The sequence below is a fragment of the Balaenoptera ricei genome, chromosome 20 (genome assembly GCF_028023285.1).
Source record: "Balaenoptera ricei isolate mBalRic1 chromosome 20, mBalRic1.hap2, whole genome shotgun sequence".
Taxonomy (NCBI): domain Eukaryota; kingdom Metazoa; phylum Chordata; class Mammalia; order Artiodactyla; family Balaenopteridae; genus Balaenoptera; species Balaenoptera ricei.
In genome coordinates this window covers 2,069,387-2,091,035 of record NC_082658.1, presented here as the reverse complement: position 1 = coordinate 2,091,035, position 21,649 = coordinate 2,069,387, and the positions used below count along the sequence as shown (strand labels likewise).

At 50.9% G+C, this 21,649-nt stretch overlaps 1 protein-coding gene across 2 annotated transcripts in view; it reads left to right on the top strand.

Annotated features, from left to right (window-relative positions):
- The first annotated feature begins 1,662 nt into the window (after positions 1–1,662).
- WIPI1 (WD repeat domain, phosphoinositide interacting 1) overlaps positions 1,663–21,649 on the top strand; it is a 31,045-nt gene continuing 11,058 nt past the window's right edge. For both annotated transcript variants that reach the window (XM_059908520.1, XM_059908521.1), the window contains exons 1-8: positions 1,663–1,829; positions 6,303–6,385; positions 7,742–7,911; positions 11,872–11,968; positions 18,741–18,838; positions 19,489–19,581; positions 20,270–20,340; positions 21,456–21,563. In XM_059908520.1, the coding sequence (XP_059764503.1) occupies positions 1,750–1,829; positions 6,303–6,385; positions 7,742–7,911; positions 11,872–11,968; positions 18,741–18,838; positions 19,489–19,581; positions 20,270–20,340; positions 21,456–21,563 (800 nt within the window). In that variant the 5' untranslated portion in view covers positions 1,663–1,749. The remainder of the gene's footprint in view (positions 1,830–6,302; positions 6,386–7,741; positions 7,912–11,871; positions 11,969–18,740; positions 18,839–19,488; positions 19,582–20,269; positions 20,341–21,455; positions 21,564–21,649) is intronic.

Genomic DNA, 21,649 nt, shown 5'->3' with positions numbered 1-21,649 from the left:
AGATGTGTTAGCTGAACTATTTTTACATCAGTTGAGAGAAAGAATAATAGCACTGAAAGAAGAAACTGTTATATTTGCATTTCAGAAAACCAAAACCAGGAGTCAACCAGAAAAGCTTAAGAGAAACAGTGCTCTTCGCTCACCCACTGTAGGTCCAAGTTTCCTATATATATATACACAGTTTTGTCACAAAATAGAAAATTTGAATTATACCAGTCTGAAATGCAGTCGTACAACAACAGCAATAAAATATCATTTCGTCTCAAAATTTGAAAAGCATGAATTAAAAATTCGTCAGTAGGGCTTCCCTGGTGGCGCAGTGGTTGAGAATCTGCCTGCCAATGCAGCGGACACGGGTTCGAGCCCTGGTCTGGGAAGATCCGAAATGCCGCGGAGCAACTGGGCCCGTGAGCCACAACTACTGAGCCTGCGCGTCTGGAGCCTGTGCTCCGCAACAAGAGAGGCCGCGATAGTGAGAGGCCCGCGCACCGCGATGAAGAGTGGCCCCCGCTCGCCGCAGCTAGAGAAAGCCCTCACACAGAAACGAAGACTCAACACAGCCATAAATAAAAATAAATAAATAATTAATTAATTTAAAAAAGAAAGTCTTAAAAAAAAATTCGTCAGTAATTATATACATCCAAAACTAGCAGAGCTACTGATTCATTAGTCGTGTTGATAATTCTACATGGCAACATGTATTCATCTTGGGAAGAGAGACCGTTTGGATTCACCTCGAATTACATGAGTTTTTTACTGTGCTGTCTTCAAGACTTCATCCTTTTCATAAAATACAACATCCTATACACATTTTCTTTCATTTTTTCAGCTACAGATCAGATAGGTTTTGCCAAAAACTGTCTAGCAGAATCGTTGGTGCACGGGTCTTGAAATCAGACAAAACCACATTTTACCATTTATTGTGTTACTTCAGGCAGAATTGTTTAGCAGTTCTGTGCTTCAGTTACGGCTTCTTTAAATTGGGCATAATTATACTTTCCTCCCAAAGTTTTGTAAGAATTCAACGAGATAATACACATTGTTAACACGGTGCTTGACCTGTGGTAAGAGTTCTCAACGGACAATGGATAAGATGACGTCCTACCTATCTGGCCTCAGCATCCTCCTGTTAGAAACAGTTTTCTAAGCAGCTTGAAGACTCTACGAGAAGGTGGGGCTTTGGCGTCCAACGCTCTCTACTAAACTGTAAGTTTAATAAACGGAGTGTTACCCAGGACACGGGGTTGGGTGGGGTCGGAACGAGCGCGCCCGCCTGTCTGCTTTGCCGCGGCCGCGACGCAGACGCCGGACCGGAGCCTGCAGGCCGGGCCCAGCTGCCCCGCCGCCCTGGCAATGAAAACACCGCCACGTGGCCTGCAGCCTTGGCGTCACGCGCCTTCGCCCAATGGCAAGCCGTGTCTCGGAGTTGGGGGCGGGTCGCCAGCAGGGCGGTTCCGCCCACAGCCGTCGCCAATTGGCCAAGAGTGAGCCGGGGCGTGGGCTCACGACCAATGGAGGCCGGCAGTGGGGACCCCGCCCTCTCGGTGGCTGGGTCCGCGGGACCGGCAGGAGGGGGCGGTGTGGGGCGGAGCTGAGCGAGGAGGGGCGGGGCGACGCGGGGCCCGGGCGGGGCCGGGGGCGGGGCCGGGGCGGAGGGGGCGGACAACCCGGCCCGCGGGGCCGGCGCCAGCGGGCTGCTGAGGTGGCTGTCCCCCGCTCGGAGCGGCGGCTTCCCGGGTCGAGCCCCTGATGGAGGCCGGGGCCCCAGACGGCCCCTCGGGCGGGGTCGAGGAGGCGCTCAGCTGCTTCTCTTTCAACCAGGACTGCACGTAAGCCGAGGCGCCTGCCCTGCCGGGAGGTGGGGGAGAAAAGTCGCGATCGGGGGTGTCGTCCAGTTGGCAACTTGTGCAGGAGGCGCGGGCCTACGCCCCCAGAGGCCTCGGCGGACGGCCGGTGCTGCCCGGACCGGTGCGGGTCCCCGGACCGCCCCCTCGGCCTCCCCGTCCTCCAGGAGGGGGCTGAGCACCCCCATCGCCCGCTGCCGGCGGAGAGCCAGGAGGGCCCGGCCGGGGGAGAAGGAGGGAGTTAGCCGGGGGAGTGGGGCTGAAGGAGGCTAAGGTACGTGGGGGGACGGGGGGGGCGGGGTAGTGACCAAAGTGGGGGTCTGGGGAAGGAGGGGCAGAGGCCAAAGCAAAGGAGATGGGAGAGGACGGGGAAGTTGCAAGCTGACCCAAGGCGAGGTAGTTGGGGCCCAGGAAGATGGGAGTACAGGAAAAACTTTCCCATTTGTCCTTGAGCATCTCAACGTGGCATCTGGGCAGGGCCAGTGACTCAGAGGCAGCCTATCCCTGCGGCCAGGCCAGCCCCGGTCCCAGCCCCAGCGCAGGGCACCTCGCCCGCCGGATCTGGGTGTCAGGAACCTCTCCACTGCTCTCAGTGTGTCTTCACGTAGCCCACTGGAGAGGCCGGGCCGCCTCCTGGGAGTCCGGAGCCCTTTCCCGGCCCAGGCTGCCTTCCGGGAGAAGCACGAGCTCCACTCTGTTGCTTTTTGACTGGATTTTTAACGTTTCACCTTGATGTTCCCATTGGGACTTTGGCCAGAGAGCCGGGAGTTGCTGAACTGTGTTTCAGACATCTGGAAGATGTCCCTTAGAAGAAAACTCCTGCTCCCTTACCTCTTTTCATGGGATTGTTAGACGCCAGCTCTGGGCACCGTATGGAATAATCTCTTTGGAATGTGCACCCAGAGCATTAGGCAGTGATGACCTCTTCCCAGTTTCCCATTTCCTGCTGTACCAGTCTCTGTTGTGCTCCTTGTTTGGAGTCGGCTTCAGGTGTGTGTTGGCCGTCTGTGCCTGGGCCATGCTAATACTGAACATTCAGTGGTGTAATTAAGGCCATCGTGTACCATAAGCAACCCTGGCTTCCATTCCCTTTGTGTTTCTGTTTAAAAACACCCTATGCCAAACAATATACCTTTGTTCGAAAAAGCTGTATGTGTAATCGTGTAATCCAGTAGCTGGGCAACTGGGTTAGAGGACGGACTTTCAAGCTTTCCTTGACCACAGCCCACAATAAGAAATACATATTACAACATTACCCAATATCCAGATATAGATGTGTGTGTATATACACACACACACACATATATATATGTATAATATCACTGAAAAGCAATTCACAACATGCTGTTTACTCTTAATGTGTGCAATACCCTCTGGTATTTTGTGTTTCTTTTTTTTTAAAGCCATTCGTGACTTACTAAATTATTTTCTCATGGGTTGAGAGCCACAGTTTACAAAAATGATGGTCTAGATACACTTCTGATGTTTTGTAAGAAACATTTTGCAAGAGAGGATGGCTGTTGAAATGCCTGGGCGTTTGCCTTCCCAGTTGAAAGCAGGTTAAGGAGGGGAGCTAGCTAGTTTGCTTCTTAGTAGGAAATGTTCTCAATTCTGCTTTGTAGCATTGTTTATTACATTTTTTTAAAGGGCTGTTAATTTTTACTCTAGGTAAGTCCCAGCTTTCTATAGCAGTTGGATAAGAATGTTATTTTCAAAACCGTGGGGTGCTTGGGAAGTTAATTTCCTTAGTCCCTACGGTCAGTTCTGTCTTCCTGGCTTTGCTGGGCAGCTCTATTGCACCTATAAATAAAAGTTTTTGTCACAGTCAGTTGCTTTGAGCCTCAGAGGGTATGACATTGGATTTTAAAATAAGTCAAGCCCCTTGCCGAATACATTTCGGAGTGTCAGCGTGTCTTTTTCTATAAGTATAGGCCAAATTTAGGGCCCAGTTTTTCTGGAGAAGGTTAGTTAGAAGACAACTAACCTTTAGCAGTCTTCACTCATCCTTCCTGCTTGGCCCTGTGCCAGACAATTTGGGTGTGTTTTTTCATTTGATTCGTGGTATGTATTTGTCCCAAATCCCATTTTCATGAGAGGTGATGAGAATTTTTTTTCTTCCTACAAAAAGGCCTTATGAATGAAATAAGGGTTTAGTCTGAATTCCTTGATTCAGAGTTTTTTGTGGTCATTGATCAACCATTTAAAGCACAACAGTGATCACACTGCCATTTCCCATATTTAAAATTCGTGTGGAGCAGGGCATATGTTTGAAAGTTATTTTAAGTTGCCAGATCTTTTGGTTAATATTATAAGACTCTAATTACAACATTTTTCCCCTTACTTGCAAGCTTTAGAAACTTTGGTTTGCAACTAAATGCACACATATTTATGTGAAAAAAGTTTATGGGAAGAAGGTTTAGGAGCAGTGATCCCTATGGAGTATGTATATTTTGAAGTTGTAAGATGCGGCTGGCTGGCCTTTCGAGTTTGTTGTCATTAGAAGCCAAGCCCCACTTCTAAGCGCACTGTTGCCTGATGCAAACGTCTAATCCCCCAGGTTAGCTGCTCAGCAGGTCGGTTGGAGGGGGGGCACGGGGGGCGAAGCGGCAGAAGCAGCCACCTTGCTGATTAAAAGTCAACTGCCATCCCAGGGAAGAACAAATGTTAGGGTTGAAAAAAAAAAAATTCCAGGGAGAATCATATGACCTTCTCTTTTTTAGGCTAGTGAAACAAGAGCCTTGGCCATCCAGGCTTGTAGCAGTAAGCTGCTTATTTTAGTCTATGTCTCCCTGTGAAGAGCGAAGCTCACCTTTTCATACGTTTATTTTGAATGAGGGAGTTGGACTACTTGTTAGGTCTACGTAGGACCATTTTAAGGTCCATTTCAGCCCTGACATCCCATTTCCCAGGGGTCAGGGTCCGATGGCTTATTCTGAGGGTGCTCTGGGTAAGATTTTGATCATCGCTGAGGTGTTGAGGGCAAAGCAGGAGAGAGCTGGATAGGAATTCTCAGCTGCCGAACAAAACTGACCCATTTGCTTTCATCCTGGGGCCAAGGAAACCTGGGTGCACACTCTGTATCTATCGGTTGAAGAGTGAAAACTAAAGAAGACAAGATTCTGGACTTCCCCGGCGGTCCAGTGGTTAAAGCTCTGCACTTCCAATGAAGGGGACGTGGGTTTGATCCCTGGTCAGGAAACTAAGATCCCACATGCTGCACTGTGCGGCCAAAAAATTAAAAAAAAAAAAAAAAAGACAAAATTCTTTTAGCCCCTGTTGTCCCAGATAAGGTTTAGATTTTGCTCTGTTGATAGGTGGCAGTGCTGGCTTTGTGGAGCTGAGGATAAGGCAGAGTTCTCAACCATGGCTGCCCATGAAAGTACTTGAACTGAAAAAAAAAAAAAGAAAGAAAGAAAGCCAATTAAATAAAAAGCACAGGGTTGGAGGAGCAGGGTAGACAGTCATCAGTATTTTTCTTAAAACTTCCCAGGTGAGTTTAATGTGCAGCCAGGGATGAGAACCACTGGTATAAAGTATCTGAGATGCTTTCTTGGAAAGTGATGGAAGGAAGCATCTATTAAATTTTGCCTGCTAATGACCTACTGTGTCTTCTAAGATCACGTAGTTCTTTTTTTTTTTTTTTTTAAAGATTTATTGATTGACTGATTGATTGATTGATTGCTATGTTGGGTCTTCGTTTCTGCGCTAGGGCTTTCTCTAGTTGTGGCAAGCGGAGACCACTCTTCATCGCGGTGCGCGGGCCTCTCACTATCGCGGCCTCTCTTGTTGCGGAGCACAGGCTCCAGACGCGCAGGCTCAGTAGTTGTGGCTCACGGGCCCAGTTGCTCCGCGGCATGTGGGATCTTCCCAGACCAGGGCTCGAACCCGTGTCCCCTGCATTGGCAGGCAGATTCTCAACCACTGCGCCACCAGGGAAGCCCCACGTATTTCTTTTTTAAGCAAGAAAGAAAGAAAGAAAGGAGGAAGGAAGGACGGAGGGAGGGAAGGAAGAAAGTGAAGGAAGGAGAGAAGGAAGGAAGGGAGGGAGGGAGGAAGGAAGGAAGGAAGGAAAGAAAAAAAATAATTTACCTCTTGGTACCACTGTGATGAATATTGTCAAACGTGCCATTTTGCCTATTTCTGCCCAGCTGGGAAAGCATGGTCCCTGGTGGGTTTGACACTTCATTTGACGATAGAGCCCATTCAGTTTCAGGTCTCTTAACCATTTCACATGCTTGTATGTAGTTGTCTTTGACTTCTTCCTTTCGACTGGACCTGCCCACCTGACAAGGCATGCTTGCTTCACCGTCTAGAAAGTGATCAAATGTCTCGGCTCCTGAGGCTGTATGTTTATCTGTCCCCTGTGAGGCTCCAGGGACGGAGGGTGTCTCTCTTCAGACCCACCTATGGTTGGACCCAGTACCTGTTGTCATTCCCAGGCTGTCCTTGCCTTCACAGATCCCTCGCGATTGGAACCAAATCTGGTTATAAGCTGTTTTCTTTGAGTTCTGTGGAGCAGCTTGACCACGTCCATGGAAGCAGTAAGTGTGTGTGTGTGAGAATCTCAGGGCACCAAATCCGCCCTCTAGACTCTAAGCTGGGGCGCTTCTCAGCTTTCTGCGTTTCCCTCCACTAACCCTCAAGCTTACAGAGTCAGTAGTTTTTCAGATTTAAATATAAATCATTGTTTCCACTTGCTTTAAAAAAACACACCACCATGAAACACTAGTAAGATTTGGCAATAGCTTAAGTCACATTCTCTTTTTACATTAAGAAATCCTTTGAAACTGTATTGTTGACACTTTTTCGTATACTCATATGCACGGTTATCAGTTTTTATAACTGTCGAACTGAAAGTTCACTTACGATTTTTTTTTTTTTTGCCCTTTTATTGGCACTGTAGAATATTGGTAACATTCATTCAGTCATGGAAGTAGTTTCCTTGTTTTAATAAAGCAGTAGTCTCCCATTCACAGAGTCCATATTCAAAGACATTGAAGTACTTCTTGTGAATATTAAAAACAAGTCCAGCTTAGACATGTGCCTCTCTCATTGTCTCAGGGAAGGTTGTTGTTTATGCCACCATCATATGGACGAAAACACACTCTGGATTCCCTGGAAAGAAAGTGGCTTGGCAAATAATATCTTAGGCTCCCAATTCATTTGTAAGATGTTATTTTTATTATAACATTTTTGTGAAGATTCTGCTCTGTATCTGTCCTGCGTTGTTCCCTATGGGACTTGCTGGAGCCCAAGAAAGGCAGGCATGTGAAAAGAATGTTCCCAGAAAGACACGGAGGCCTCCTGTCTACAGGCGCTCAAGAGGCTTCCTGATTTACCTTCTTCCTGGGCGCAGAAGGACTTCCCTGGTCATAGCACAGATGTCCGGGGTATTATCAACAGGAAAGGGATTCCGGAGAGAGTCAGGGAGCACAGCAAGACGGGCAGGAGGCACAGAATTCACTGTGTTCCTGCCCCCGCCCCTGCCCCATCATGGTGGCACCTGTACCTTTCAGCAACAGGGACCAGAAGAATTCCGAAAGCAGAGCCTCCCGGCAGAGTAGTTACCACTTTGAAACCTCTCGTGGAGAAAGAGTGGATTGATCCAAACCTCCCAGATATGTTCTGCGGAGAGGACAGCGGCCCCGGGGGCGGGGCTGTGATTCCAGCCGCGGAGGGCATCGGGGGATGTTCTGGAAAGCCCGGCTTTATGTTCTGATCGCCGGGGTCTGCCTGACTGCCGATGGTGGAAAGGGCTTGGGAACTTGGGAAACGGGTTAAAGTTCACTGTCGAGGGAAGGGGCGGGGAATCTCTGCAGGCAGGCGGTCGGGGGTGGGGGGGGGGGGGAGGACCCCGAGGAGGCCGCCGGCTGACGTGTGCGCCCCCCCGGCCGCAGATGACATCCCCGACGTCTGCATCGTGGAGCGCCTCTTCTCCAGCAGCCTCGTGGTGGTCGTGAGCCGCACGAAGCCTCGCCAGATGAACGTGTACCACTTCAAGAAGGGCACGGAGATCTGCAGCTACGGCTACTCCAGTAACGTCTTGTCCGTCAGGCTGAACCGGCAGGTAAGGGGCTGGGGCGTCCCTCCGGGTCGCAAGGCTCCCGCCGCTGGGGACCAAGGAAAAAGAGGAGCACCTCTCGGGATGGTCATCTCTCGCCAGCATCCAGCTCTGTCGGGGGATTTAAAACTCAGGCCGAGGACTATGCGGACGTGGTTTGAATCTACGCCGCACACACTTGTCTAGGCGGTGAGACCGCCCCCGGGCCCCGGTGCTTCCGCCTGGTGTGATTTCTCAAACAGCCGCCACCGGCTAGGCGAACGCGGTCCCCAGGAGCCAGGCTGGGTGGAACCCTGGCTCAGAATCTGTCCCATGAGCCACTGCAGGGGCACCTTAAACCAGAGGGACGCCCTTCTGGTTTGGGCCCTAGATGGTGGCATTCGTTGCCGGCTGGTGGTCACTCCTGTCAGAATAAGCTCCTGGAGAGAAAGCGTGGGACTCCTGGGTTAGTGCTGAAGCCCTAAAGTCGGTGAAACTGCCCCTCCTCTTGCTGGGACCGAGTCCCAGGCCGCTCCTTTTCTTTCTCCCGGCTAACCCTTGAAGACGTTTCTGGTGGTGTTTTCTTTGTTGGAGGAAGGTTTAGTCTTATCTCAAACGTGCAATATACATTCTTTTGAAAACTGTAAGTTCCTGTTAAATAAGCATTTGGGGGTATTAGCCGAGTTTCCCTTGAATTATTAGATTTTAAATCCATTGAGGGCAGTGACTGTATCCATTTTACTCACTACGGTAAGGCCTGGTAGAAAAGACAGTGTCCGGTAGAAAAATGCTCAGTGAATATCTGTTTCCTGGCTGCCTATTAAATACAAAAACAAATAAATCGGTTCTTTATATGACAGAGCAGATCTGTGTATTCAATTAAATACTCCCAGGGTGCTGGAGGTCCTTGCCTTCACTGAGGACATCATTTTCTCCTTTGTACCTAAACTATTAAGTGCTTACTTTTTTTTTTTTTTTTTTAAACAAATGAGACAAAGTGCTGTCTTAAGTTTATGAGAAGGAAGAGATTGTTTCTTTGGGTTGATCCACTATTTTGACTGCCTATCCATTCAAGTCTGTATAAAGCAGGGCGGTAGAAAATGGCCTGAGAAATAGAATACGACCTTTTTTAAAAGCAAGGAGTAGCCGGAGATAAAGAAGATAAGCCCAGTTCTTGGCAAGAGAGGGAAAGGCAGTTTGAGGGTTTTCAACTTGAAGGCTTTTAAGCACAATTCTTGGCTCCAGTGCTGTCTCTGAAATCTCTTGGTTGCACATTAAATTTCTTTGCAGGACGTTTTATCTTTGCATACGTTGATGGCCAGGGTATAAAAATTAAGACTGTTTAGGCAAATATCCCGTAATGATCAGAACCCTCAAATGGTATCCACGGTATTTATTTGTATAATGTCTCTCTTGCTTGCTCTCTGATATCTTCATCAGCAAATGGGACTGTTAACCTTTAGGTGCCGCCCTCTCCTCAATAAAACACTCATTAACTTCAAAGTTCCCCTGCCGCATCTCCTAAAGAACATCACGGCACCTAGAACTTCTCCGCTGTTCACAGCCAAGCCAACTGGACCCCAGGCCGAGCAGGGCTCTCTTCCTTTAGCATTTCTTCTGCTAAGAAGATGATTTGAAACAGGTCTGGGAAGTCTTCGGGGTTTGCTTCTCTTAAAAACATTCAGATTTGGGACTTCACTTTTGGTTTACGGGGCTGCTAGAGTCCCCTCCCTGCTAGGCCAGGGTCCTGGTGCTCCCCCCCCCCCCCCCCCCCGCCCCCGGAGGACGTGAAAATAGAGGCTGCTCTGTCTATTTCATCAGGTCCTCAGGCTGTGCAGTTCCTTTCTGAAAAACAGGAAAAAAGTCCAAGATTTGTGTGGGGAGTTAAGAAGAAAGAAAACCCCTATTATCCTCTGAATCTGTAGAAAGGAAGAATATTCAGTAATTGTGATCTGTTTCATTTTTAGTTGCTGTTAATCCCCTTCTACTAATAGAGGAAAGGTATTCTGTGGAATAAAGACAATAAACCAGATGTATTTGGATTTGTAAATGTCCACAGTTCTTTGACCATCTGTTCCGAGGGGCCCTCGTTACCCAGATGGAGATTGATTGGATGGAAGCCTCCAAGGGCAGACGCTGTAAATAATTCTCTAGTTGACAAAAGGAGTTTTTACTTCTAGGACCTAGACAAGTAGATGAGAGCCAGGGTGACAGGGAATGAGCTGAGCTGGAGGCCAGCCCAGGGTTCTCCTGAGACCGGAGACTGATTAGTAAAGGGAGCCATTGCCAGGGTTGCGCTCACACCAGGAACGAGCCCTCACGTGAAACACAGACGAAGTGCCTCCTCTTTGCCCCTCACTGTTCCCTCTGTGTTTCCCTTGGCGGGGGGGTGACCTCCGGCCGAGTGGACCACAGAGCAGATGGTGCTGTAAGAGCTGGTGGGAAAGATGCAGACGAGGCCAGAGAAGCTAGGAGTGGAGGCTGCCCTTGCAGGAAGGGGCACGGTGAAGACCCCGAATTCTGGGGTCGCACGTGGGGCTCGGGGCGGGGACACAGGAGCGAACCCGAACCCACAAACATCAACAAGCATAGAGCACTCTAGTCCAAACCGTAGCAAGTGCAGGCGAAAGGCAAAGCGGTGCGGTAAATCAGGGACTGTATATTTTACGGAGAAGCACTGATATATGCCATCAATTTGGAGACCCTGTTAGAATCTTAGAATCTTTTTTATCACCCCTCTGCACCCAGCGCTGTGGCCACAGAGCCTTAAATAAACCTGAGAAAAGTGTTTCAATGTTATCTTTCCGCTTGGTTCAAGTGACAGTCTCCCGAAAAATTCTGAGCTGGGAAAAGTCTTACTGGGAAAACAGCATCGCAGGCTTTTCCCAGAAGGGGAACCCGCCGCTTCTTAGTAGTATTTTTAGGTCCCTTCCTTTCCAAGAGTTGTTCCCTGGGATGAAAGGATCTGGCCCGGGAGCAGCGGTCCTCACGTCTGGGGTCCGTGTTGAAACCCCCCTGGACGAGGGTCTCCAGGCAGAGCCCAGGCCTTGCCCCTGGGATGCCAGGCGCTCATCGGGGTCTGAGAAGCGCCGGCCTGAAGGAAGCCGAGGCGGCAGGAGCAGGGGGGGCTGTGGAAGGGCAGTAGCCCCTGCGCCAAAAGCCCCTTCCCAAGGGCCCCGCGCTCGCACCCGGCACCTGCGCTGTGCGGAGTCGGGCTTTCTGCTCCTCTAGGCACCTGACACCTTAACCCCGAGGCCTGCTTCCGCGGGGCCCTCGGAAAGAGACTTGAAACCTGACAAGTTTCCTTTGAAGAAAAAGAGAAGGGTGTCCGGGCACTGGGGAGGGGGAGCCCCGGGGAGAGGAGCCCATCCCAGGGGGACCGCGGGGCAGGGGCGCTGGGCGGGGTGTCCCGTGAGGGCTGGAGGGTGTCTCGGGTTCCCTTCGCCGGGGCTGGAGCGAGGGCGCACGAGTGGGTCTGGGCGAGCGTTTGGGTGGATCGTAGTTCCAGCTGGCGTCACGTGGGGAGGGGGAACGTAACCCCGGGAGATGCAGAGGGGGCCAAGGAACCCACATCCGGACAAGATGGGACTCGGCCCTGAACATCAAAGGGGGCCCGTCTGATGGGAAGGGGAACCGAAAAGTTTACCCGAAAGTGTCTTCACTGGCAAAGGGAGTCTGACCAGGAAGTGTCCAGGATTCCCAGGACTGAGGAGAGGGAAAAGTAAAAAAAAAAATAGAATCAAAAGGAAATCTCAATTTCTACGTGGAATTTCCTAAGATCCTGTATTCAGTGCTTCCGTCCAGGTGGATGGTGATATATACGCGGCTGTGCGCACGTAACGTAAGCTTCAAACTGAGCGTGAAAATTCCTCCCCCTTTCGGCTTACAATCGAGTTAGGATTCACAGGAAAGAGGAGTGATCTCGGGATGGTCGGGCCCTTCTCGAGGAATCAGCCCCGATAGATTGATGGGTCTGTGTGATTTCAGAGGCTGCTCGTTTGCCTGGAGGAGTCCATTTACATTCACAACATTAAGGACATGAAGCTTTTGAAGACCATCCTGGATATTCCTCCAAACCCGACAGGTGAGCCCCAGCCCGGACCAGGTGCCCCCAGATCTCGTGTCCGGGCGCTCCTTTGCACCAGCTGTGTTTCCACCCAAATTGAAAACCCGAAGCAGCGTTTGTCCTTCATTGCTTTATAAATCTTTGTGGTGTTTGCCTTGAAGCTTTGTCTTAACGGCGGCAGATTCAGATTTTATTAGGCCATGCGTCCTGCAGGAAGGCCGTGTGACCTTCCCTGTAGCCTGGGAGAAACTCCTTTCCCCTGGGACCCGTTCTCAGCAAACGTGTCAAAGCATTTAGGCAGACGTGTAGGAGATGTCCTGCCTCTGACGTTGCAAGGTGTTCACCCCTAGTTTTCTTTGCTGGTTGTTCAGTATAGAGCAGACGTCATAATGAAAAGTGGGTTCTACCTGACCGGGAGACAGACAATCCAAACTGAAAAGAAATGTGTTTTCTTACGTTACAGACAATTCTCTCCACGTGGGTGATATGCTAGGAGGTTGGACTGTATTAAATTCTCAGATGTAACACTGTTTAATACATTTTCCTGATTTAAGAATGGGAGCAGCTGGGATCGGTCAGGTTGAAATGGCAGACGATGACATCCTGTGAACCCTTGGCAGCAGAAGTAAACGAGAAGGAAGTTGTGTGGTGGGACAGGAGCCACCGAACCAGAACAGTTTGCGGGTCTAATGGTTCAGGGCAGTATTTGTGAATCGCGCTCCAGCTTAGTGTCGTTAAATGATTGCTTCAGTTCACTGCAGTTTTCTAATTCGTTGACTTTCACTGAATTTCAAGATCCCTGTGGCCCGACCTCAGTCACCTAGGCTCTTTGAGCCTCAGTTTCCTCACCTGTAAAATGGAACAGTAACCCTCGTCTCACAGGGGTGGCGTCTGTGGCGGTGACCTGCTCACGGCCTGCTGGGCAGTAATTCCTCCTCTGGCCTCATTTCCTTCTCTCCATCTGAGTTATACAGATGGCCCTTGCTGTTGCCTTCAGTGCTTTAAAATTTCAGCCCTGACAAAACGGTACTGTATTTGAAAAGATCACAGCCATCGAGGTCGTTAGAAAGCTCTGTGAGAGAACAACTTTAAAGCCTGTTTCACAAGTGGAGGTGGAGGGTGGTAAGTGAAGGAACCGTGGCCGGGGACGGGGGTGGGGGGTTAGTTTTGTTTTGTGCTGTTTTTCAGGAATGAGAGGTTGAACTAATCTGGAAAAGTGTTTATTGCAGACGTGCTACGTGCCCGGGACCATAGCAGGCACTGTAGGTACAGACCACACACCAGGAACCCCAGACCCATGGGACATGGTGCACAAGTGCCCTGGTGTCTTTGGAAGGTTTGGGACCCAGGGGGTGACGGCTGAAAGGAAGATGTGCTCTTCTGACGGGGGGGGAGGTGAATGGGGTCCGAACAGAACCCACAGGCGCCGCGGGCCTGGGCTGGACCCTGGCGGCTTTGGACAGGGGACATCTCAGGGGGGCAGGGGACATGCCAGGTGAGCAGGGACATTCCAGGCAGGCAGGGGACATCTCAGGGGGGCAGGGGACAATGCCAGGTGGGCAGAAAGCTCACAAGCTGCCTGTGACTCTCCGTTTCTTTGAAAGGAGGGGAGCCGGGCACCGTCAGCGGCCTTTCGAGCGGGCGTCCCACAGGTCAGGGCAGCCGCCAGCCCCCCTAACTCCTGCGGTCACACCGTCAGCCGCTCAGCCCAGGGGATGGTGCTGCCTGCCTCCAGGGCCAAACCCGTTCCTCTGGCGAAAAGCCCGTCTCCTCTTAACTTTGAGCAGATGCAGCCATTTGTCTTAGCTCAGAAAACGCACTGATGGCCTCAGTTTTGCAGTTTAAACAGGGAGAAAGGAGGTTTGCAGGTGTAGGGCCATTTGTGCTTCCTGTTAGGATGTGTGCGCCTCACAAAGGGAATCGTTTTATCTCAAGACAACTTAGAGATGATGGGAGGTGTCCTCAGGTAAACATTACCAGTGGGCTGGGGGAGAGATTTAGCCTTTCCTTCTGAAAGCCCAGGGATGGGTTGAAAGACCAAAACGTGTGTCTTATTACACCTCTGACGTTCTTTGGAGAGAGAGACCAAGACAGTTTCAAATCCTGACATTTATAATCATCCTCTCAGCTTTCCCTGAGCTCTTCCTACTTCAGTAAAATGGGGACGATCCTTTTTACCCCACAGAGTTATTATGGGGAGGATTCCCCGAGGGCGGGGAGGGGGTGAGAGCAAAGTCCCATCTGCTGGGCACACGAGGCTCAGCCAGGCTCGGCCAGGCTCACCCGCCGGCCGGTTCCATGCATCATGTCCATCTCCAGCCAGAAGGGCAGGCTCGGGACAGGTCAGAGTTTCCCTGCAGTGACATGACCCGTCCCTCGCTCAAGGACCCCCAGCAGACTCTGAGCGGCCAAAACCACGAAGATAAGATCCTCAGAGGCCAGGAGTCTCCTTTATTTGTTCCCACCCTCTCATGTATTTTCTGAACAAAAAGCTGTAAGATGGAAACTCTGGCCCTTGATTTGATGAATTTTCGTGGGTGGACAGGGAGATGGGGCCTCTTGGCTGACTGGCTTAGCCACACAAATTCTGAATGTCTTTTGACTTTGTGAACTTCGAATACGTGATATATACAGAGGCCTGTGATTGCTTCACGCTCAGTACCGGCCGCGGCTGTAAATTTCCTTCCTTCTGTCTGTTTGTGTCATGCCCATTCCTGTTGTGTCAAAGACCGCAGGCTGCTTCCTTTAAAGGGTTTGGCCAGACGGGGCTCGAAGTTAATTTCCTGCTAGCACAGCAGTCTGTGCCCTGAGCAGCTGAAGGTGGAAATCTCCATAAAAAAATCCGCCAACGGCAGAACTTGGGGATGCTGTCGGTCTTACAGGCTTTCCCGGAGTATTGGGGGAACAGTCTACACCACACAGCAATGTGTATAATGGGACAGAGTAGCCGCTTATTCCCCAGCGAGCGCTCTTTCTGAAAATGTAATGCAGGTGGGGGTAAATGGTAGCATAGAGCATCTGTAAGTACAGAGACGATTTCTCCCCTTTCTATTTTTAAAAACTGGAAAGCATATTCCATTAATCAACCCAGAGGGAACTGCATTTTATAAATCACTGTTAACTTGTTTTAATTTTGACATATAATACTATAAATACCAAGGTAAGAATGATTTAGAATCACAGGATTTCCTTGTAATTCCAGCCAATGGTGCCATTGGTTCTTGAATGGAAATCAGGCATTTTTCTTCTCCAGCTGCAGAAGGATTACAGCCAAACCATTTCAGTGGAATTTAGCTGACCATGATTTATGAAAATGTGTGTCGAGTCTGAAGTCCAAAAGCCACATCAAAACCTAACTCCTTATATTTAAAAAAAAGAAAAGAAGAAAAAGGCCGGAAGAAAATATACTCAAATATTGAGCATAGTGAAAAGCCTCTGGGTTTTAGAATTATGGGTGCTTTTTTTTTTCTCTTTCTTTATATTTTCTGGGCTCTACAAATTTTTTATACTATCACTTTTATATTATAAAATAATATCAAAGAAAAAGCTGGGACTTCCCCGATAGCACAGTGGTTAAGAATCCACCTGCCAATGCAGAGGACACGGGTTCGAGCCCTGGTCCAGGAAGATCCCACATGCCGCGGAGCAGCTAAGCCCAAGCGCCACAACTACTGAGCCTGCACTCTGGAGCCCGTGAGCCACAACTACTGAAGCCTGCACACCTAGAGCCCGTGCTCCGCAACAAGAGAAGCCACTGCCATGAGAAGCCCGCACACTGCAGCAAAGAGTAGCCCCCGCTCGCCGCAACTAGAGAAAGCCCGCGCACAGCAATGAAGACCCAATGCAACCAAAAATAAATAAATAAATAAATTTATTTTAAAAAAGAAAAAAAAGGGCTTCCCTGGTGGCGCAGTGGTTGAGAATCTGCCTGCCAATGCAGGGGACACGGGTTCGAGCCCTGGTCTGGGAAGATCCCACATGCCACGGAGCAACTGGGCCCGTGAGCCACAACTACTGAGCCTGCGCGTCTGGAGCCTGTGCTCCGCAACAAGAGAGGCCGCGATAGTGAGAGGCCCGCGCACCGCAATGAAGAGTGGCCCCCGCTCTCCGCAACTAGAGAAAGCCCTCGCACAGAAATGAAGACCCCACACAGCTAAAAATAATAAATAAATAAATAAATAAATTTAAAAAAAAAAAAAAAGAAAAGGCTCATTTCCCTTCCTATAAAGGGTTTCAGGGGACACTTGTGACAGAAACAGAAGACGAGTAGGATGGGAATATCTAAGCCTATAGCAAAGTCTTCCTACTTTCCTGGGGGCTTCACAAGAAATAAAGTGCATTCTTAGAGCTGGGTGGATTTGTCTGAGAATTGGAACACAGGAAGCCAAAGGAGCTCACGTTCAGCATCTCTGGGGACCGTCATTAAGTTGCAAAGGTTGGTAGGCACGGCCCCTTGGCTACATTCAGGTGGGCTGGCCGAGGTGCGAGCCAGAGGCAGAGCTGTCAGGCACGTGGTTACGTGGCAGGGTGTACCTGCCCTCGCTACCATCCCTGGTCCCTTCTTGTCAGAATCTCGTGTCAACTCACTCTCCATTAGGTGTTACAGGAAGTTCCATGTTAGCTGAAGAAGTTTAAGCTTCCTTCCTTTCTGGAAATATTTACATTTTAATATACAACTCTGAAGGTCACCTCACACCTATTAGAATGGCTATTATCAAAAAGACAAGGGCTTCCCTGGTGGCACAGTGGTTAAGAATCTGCCTGCCAATGCAGGGGACACGGGTTCGAGCCCTGATCTGGGAAGATCCCACGTGCCGCGGAGCAACTAGGCCCGTGAGCCACAACTACTGAGCCTGTGCGTCTGGAGCCTGTGCTCTGCAACAAAAGAGGCCGTGGCAGTGAGAGGCCCGCGCACCGCGATGAAGAGTGGCCCCCGCTCGCCGCAACTAGAGAAAGCCCTCGTACAGAAACGAAGACCCAACACAGCCATAAATAAATAAATAAATAAATAAATAAATAAATAAATAAATAAAAGACAAGAGACAAGTGTTGGCAAGGGTGTGGAGAAAAGGGAGCCTGCGTGCACTGTTGGTGGGAATGTAAATTGGTGCAGCCGCTGTGGAGAACAGTGTGGAGGATCATCAACAAACTAAAAACTGAGCTACCTTATGGTTAAGCAATCCCACTTCTGGGTATTTATCCAAAGAAAATGGAGACACTAACTCAAAAAGATATCTGCAGCCCAAAGTTCATTGCAGCGATATTTACAACAGGCAAGACATGGGAACAACCTAAGTGTCCATCGATGGATGAGTGGATAAAGAAGGTGTGGCGTATAGATATAATGGAATACTACTCAGCCATAAAAAAGGATGAAATCTTGCCACTGTAATGACGTGGATGGACCTTGAGGGCATCACGCTACGTGAATTCAGTCAGGCAGAGAAAGACAAATACCATATGATCTCACCTATATGTGGAATCTTCAAACAAAACAAACAAGCTCACAGATGCAGAGGACACACTGGTGGTTACCAGAGGCTGGGGGTCAGGGGGAAGAGAGGTGTGAAATGGTTGAATGGGGTCAAAAGGTACAAACTTTCAGTTAAAAAATAAGTCATGGGGGTGTAACATTCAGCAAAACTGAGAAGGCATGAGTGGTCTCTTCTAAGGCCGGGTGACCCTGTACAGGCGAGAGAGCTGCAGGGAGCCTGCGGGAAAGGGCGCTGGGCTGTCACCCTCCTCCCACAGCTGCCTGGCAGGTGATAAGGGCACAGCCTGGTGGGTCCTCGGCAAAGCCCGAGCAGGAGGTCGGACCTTGGTTCCCATTCTCGACGTTTGCTTTTGTTTTAACCTCTGCTCTGCCCCCAACAGATGAGGGTCAGGTCCATTTTAGCCTGATCTGAAGTTTCTCTTATGCTTTTACAAGAAACCCATTTAACAGACTAACTTGTAACAAAGCTACCTTTTCTATTTAAAAAGGGCCTCTCTTGCCTGATTTCGAAGTTCCTATTCTGGTAATGCTTCTGGTTCGGGTAATTCCGTGAATTCACTTCTATCACGTACACGCCTATGAATGGAAACCATTGTTGTGAAAATCCTTTTCTTAAATGCTATTAGGATCCTCCCCCGCCCCCTCCAATCCCCATGTAAATAAAAATGGCTTAGGTTTGGTTCAGTGGTTTGACTTGGTGTTTACTCTTCCAGAATATTGTTGAAGCCTCTTAAATCCAACATGTCCTGTTTCTTTTGTTTGTCCCGACGGCAGACACACCATCTTCGCTGCCCTCAAGTGAATTTCCCCTCTGGAGGGGCCCATTTGCCTTATCGAGGCAGGACATTTGGCTCTGAAACAATTTATAAATAGGTCCTCCCCTCAAGCCACCCAGCCTCCCCACCCTCCAATTTAAAATGACATTTAATCACCTGCAGAAAGGCCACCACAAGCTGCCCTTTATTTCAGTGAGGAGCTTGTAGCCCAGAGGGTAACGGAATTGGAAGAGAAGTAGATGTTACTTCAGGGCCCTGGGGCACAGTGCGAAGAAGAACGTTTAAAATAGTCTCACTTCCGACCTCTCAGCTGTGGCGTGGACACGGTCAGTGTCCAATCACGAGGTCGTCCCGGGAATTTACTTGATCAGGGTCCTTGGATTAGAAGAATCAACTGGGAGTCGAGGTCTGCAGGGCCGCTCCTCCCCTCGCCAGCAGGTGGCGCTGTGGTGGTGCCGTGTCCAGATGCCCTTCCCGGGCGTGGACGCCGGCTTCTCACGTGCGGTTTGCTCTCCGCCAGGTCTGTGTGCCCTGTCCATCAACCATTCCAATTCCTACGTGGCCTATCCTGGGAGCCGGACGACAGGCGAGATCGTGCTCTACGACGGACACGCCCTGGTGAGTTGGCGGTGACCCCGGCCGGCCCAGCCCCCTGCCGGGCCTCGTGGTCAGTTTCAGGTGAGGGGCGGGCTCGGTGGCCGGGGGGCGAGGTGCAGAGGCGCAAGCAGCTCCGGCCACCGCTGTGGGGTGTGGACGGGAAGGTCATGCCCTTCGCCCTCATCGCCGTCCGTCCACGTAGCCACAAGGCAGCCTGCCAGGCCCGGACAGACGCCGTGGCAGCTGGGGGCCATCGCGGGGTTGAGTGCGTCCTGCCGGGCCGTGGCGCGGCCTGCGACAGCGTGCAGCCGTGTCCCATGTCCTGCCCTCTGCTCTCCGAGCTTCACAGAGCGGGCAGGATTGCTGCAGGAAGCCCGGGCCCTAGAGCCGCATCACGGAGAGCACGGTCACATCGCCGCTCTGGCCACGCGGCTGGTCGCCCATCTCCCCGAGGGCAGGAAAAGGGACAGAAACGCAGCAGCCCTTGCAGCAGCCTCTAGATACACCGGGAAGCCACGTGCAGCTTCTGTGCATACGGCCTGGTGGAAAGAGGGAAACAGGGAACCCAGCAGAGGAGGGAGGGTGTCTCGGAAGGAAGGAGGAGGGAGAGGAGACGAAAAGCGTCCTCCCTCTGCCCCAGCATCAACCTCCGTTTTCCTTTTCGCCAACAGAAGACAGTCTGCACCATTGCTGCCCACGAGGGGGCGCTGGCCGCCATTGCCTTCAACGCCTCGGGCTCCAGACTGGCCAGCGCCTCGGAGAAAGTGAGTTCCTCAGGGGCTCGCCCGCCTCCTGCTGGGGGAGGGGGGGGGCGGGGTGCCGGGGGCGCTGGGCCCCAAAGAGCTGGTGGAAGGGGCCCGGTGACCCCAGCGCTCAGACCTCACTCCGGAGGGAGGCCTTCCGGCCCCTGCGTGAGGCGCTGCATTTATTAACTCGGCCGACCAAGGGCCTCTGCTGTGCAGGGCACAAGCCGCTTTGCCCAGAACCTTGCGGTCTGATTAAGAAACGTGCGTGCCCATCATCACAGATACGGAGAGATGCCGCGTTCCATAAACACAGTAGAAACAAAACGCTTGGCTGTTCAGCAGGAGAGACTGACATCTTCCGTCTGGAATAACCAGGGAAGGTGATCGAGTTGAATTTCAGATGCCACGGAAAACAGGTGTATTTTTGACGGGCAGAGATTGAATGTCTGCGGGGGCCAGAGCAGACTGAACGGGCGCGCCAGCGCCTTGGGCTCGGGTGGGGAGGGGCAGGGAGACAGAGGCTGTTCCACTCGCCTTCCAAGAACGGTTTATGCAGCACGCACGGAGAAGAGCCTCTGTGCACGGCCCTGGCTGCTTCCTCTCCTGAGACGGACGCTCAAAGCCAAGCAAACAGGCTCGTCTCCAAAGGGACGTGTCTGCCTGAAGCCGTTCACGGTGCGAAACGCCTACCTGCTTTCTCTTCCAGGGCACTGTCATCCGGGTGTTCTCGGTTCCCGATGGGCAGAAGCTCTATGAGTTTCGGAGAGGCATGAAAAGGTCTGTGCTCGTCGTACGAACCCATTGTAGAGTACGCACAGGGGTCAGCCGTCCGGGGAGAGGACAGAGGGGCTGTGTGCGCCCCTTGCCCTGCCCGGGAGGAGGGATGATGGTCCTTTCTCAGGTGACTGACTAGAGGCCCCGCTGAGCACTCAGAACACCTGAGAGCCGAGGGGGGCTTTGTGACCTGGGCCTCCAGCCTGGGGAGCCCTTTCTTGACGCGCCCAAGGGCGGCCCGTCGCGGAGAAGTGAGACGAGCGAGGGAGTCGCGGCCCGAAAGTAACTGCGGATCCTACCCCCGCGGAATAGAGAAGTGTGATGGTCTGGGTCCTATCCGCTGTAGGGCTCGCAGACGGAAGACTTCCAACGTGACCAGAAGGGGCGGTGCTTGGTTTCTTCTCACCTGAGAAGCGACCCAGTGTGACTCTTTCCGATGTTAATTTCAAAGTATGAACGATACAGTGTCAAAGGGATTTTAGAAAACACAGGCAGACCTCGGAGATGGCGTGGGTTCCATCCCAGACCACCGCAGTAAAGCCAGTATCACCATAAAGCGCGTCACGCACATTTCTTGGTTTCCTCGTACCTATGAAAGTGATGTTTACACTATCCTGCAGTCTGTTAAGTGTGCGATGGTGGCATGAGTCTAAAAAAAAAAAATGTACATGCCTTAATTTTAAAAATGCTGTATTGCTAAACAATGCTGACCATCATCCGAGCCTTCAGCGAGTCGTAATCTGTTTGCAGTCGTCACACCAAAGACCACTGATCACAGGTCACCACAACAAATAGAATAATCATGAAAAAGCTTGAAAAATGTTGAGGGTGATCAAAACGTGACACGGAGACACGAAGCGAGCAAAGGCTGTGGGGGAAATGGCACTGATGGACTTGCTCGAGGCAGGGCTGCCACAAACCTTCAGTTTGTAAAAAAAAAACGCAGTATCTGCGAAGCATCCTAAAGCGAAGCCCAATAAAACGAGGTCTGCCTGTGCTCAAACTCTTCGGGATACATGTAGGTTTTCTTACACATGTACGTGGAGCTGACTTTTGTACTCTCAGGCTATTACCCTCGTTCCCCGGGCTCACCCATCCCTGTGTGACTGTGTTTCCAGGTACGTGACGATCAGCTCTCTGGCTTTCAGCATGGACTCGCAACTCCTCTGTGCTTCAAGCAACACGGAGACTGTACACATCTTCAAGCTGGAGCACCTCGCCAACAGGTAGGACACGAAACGCTCGTTACACTAAAGGAGTCAGATCCTGGGTGTCCGACCAGCGCACGTGACTTCTTCTCTCTGTCAACGCC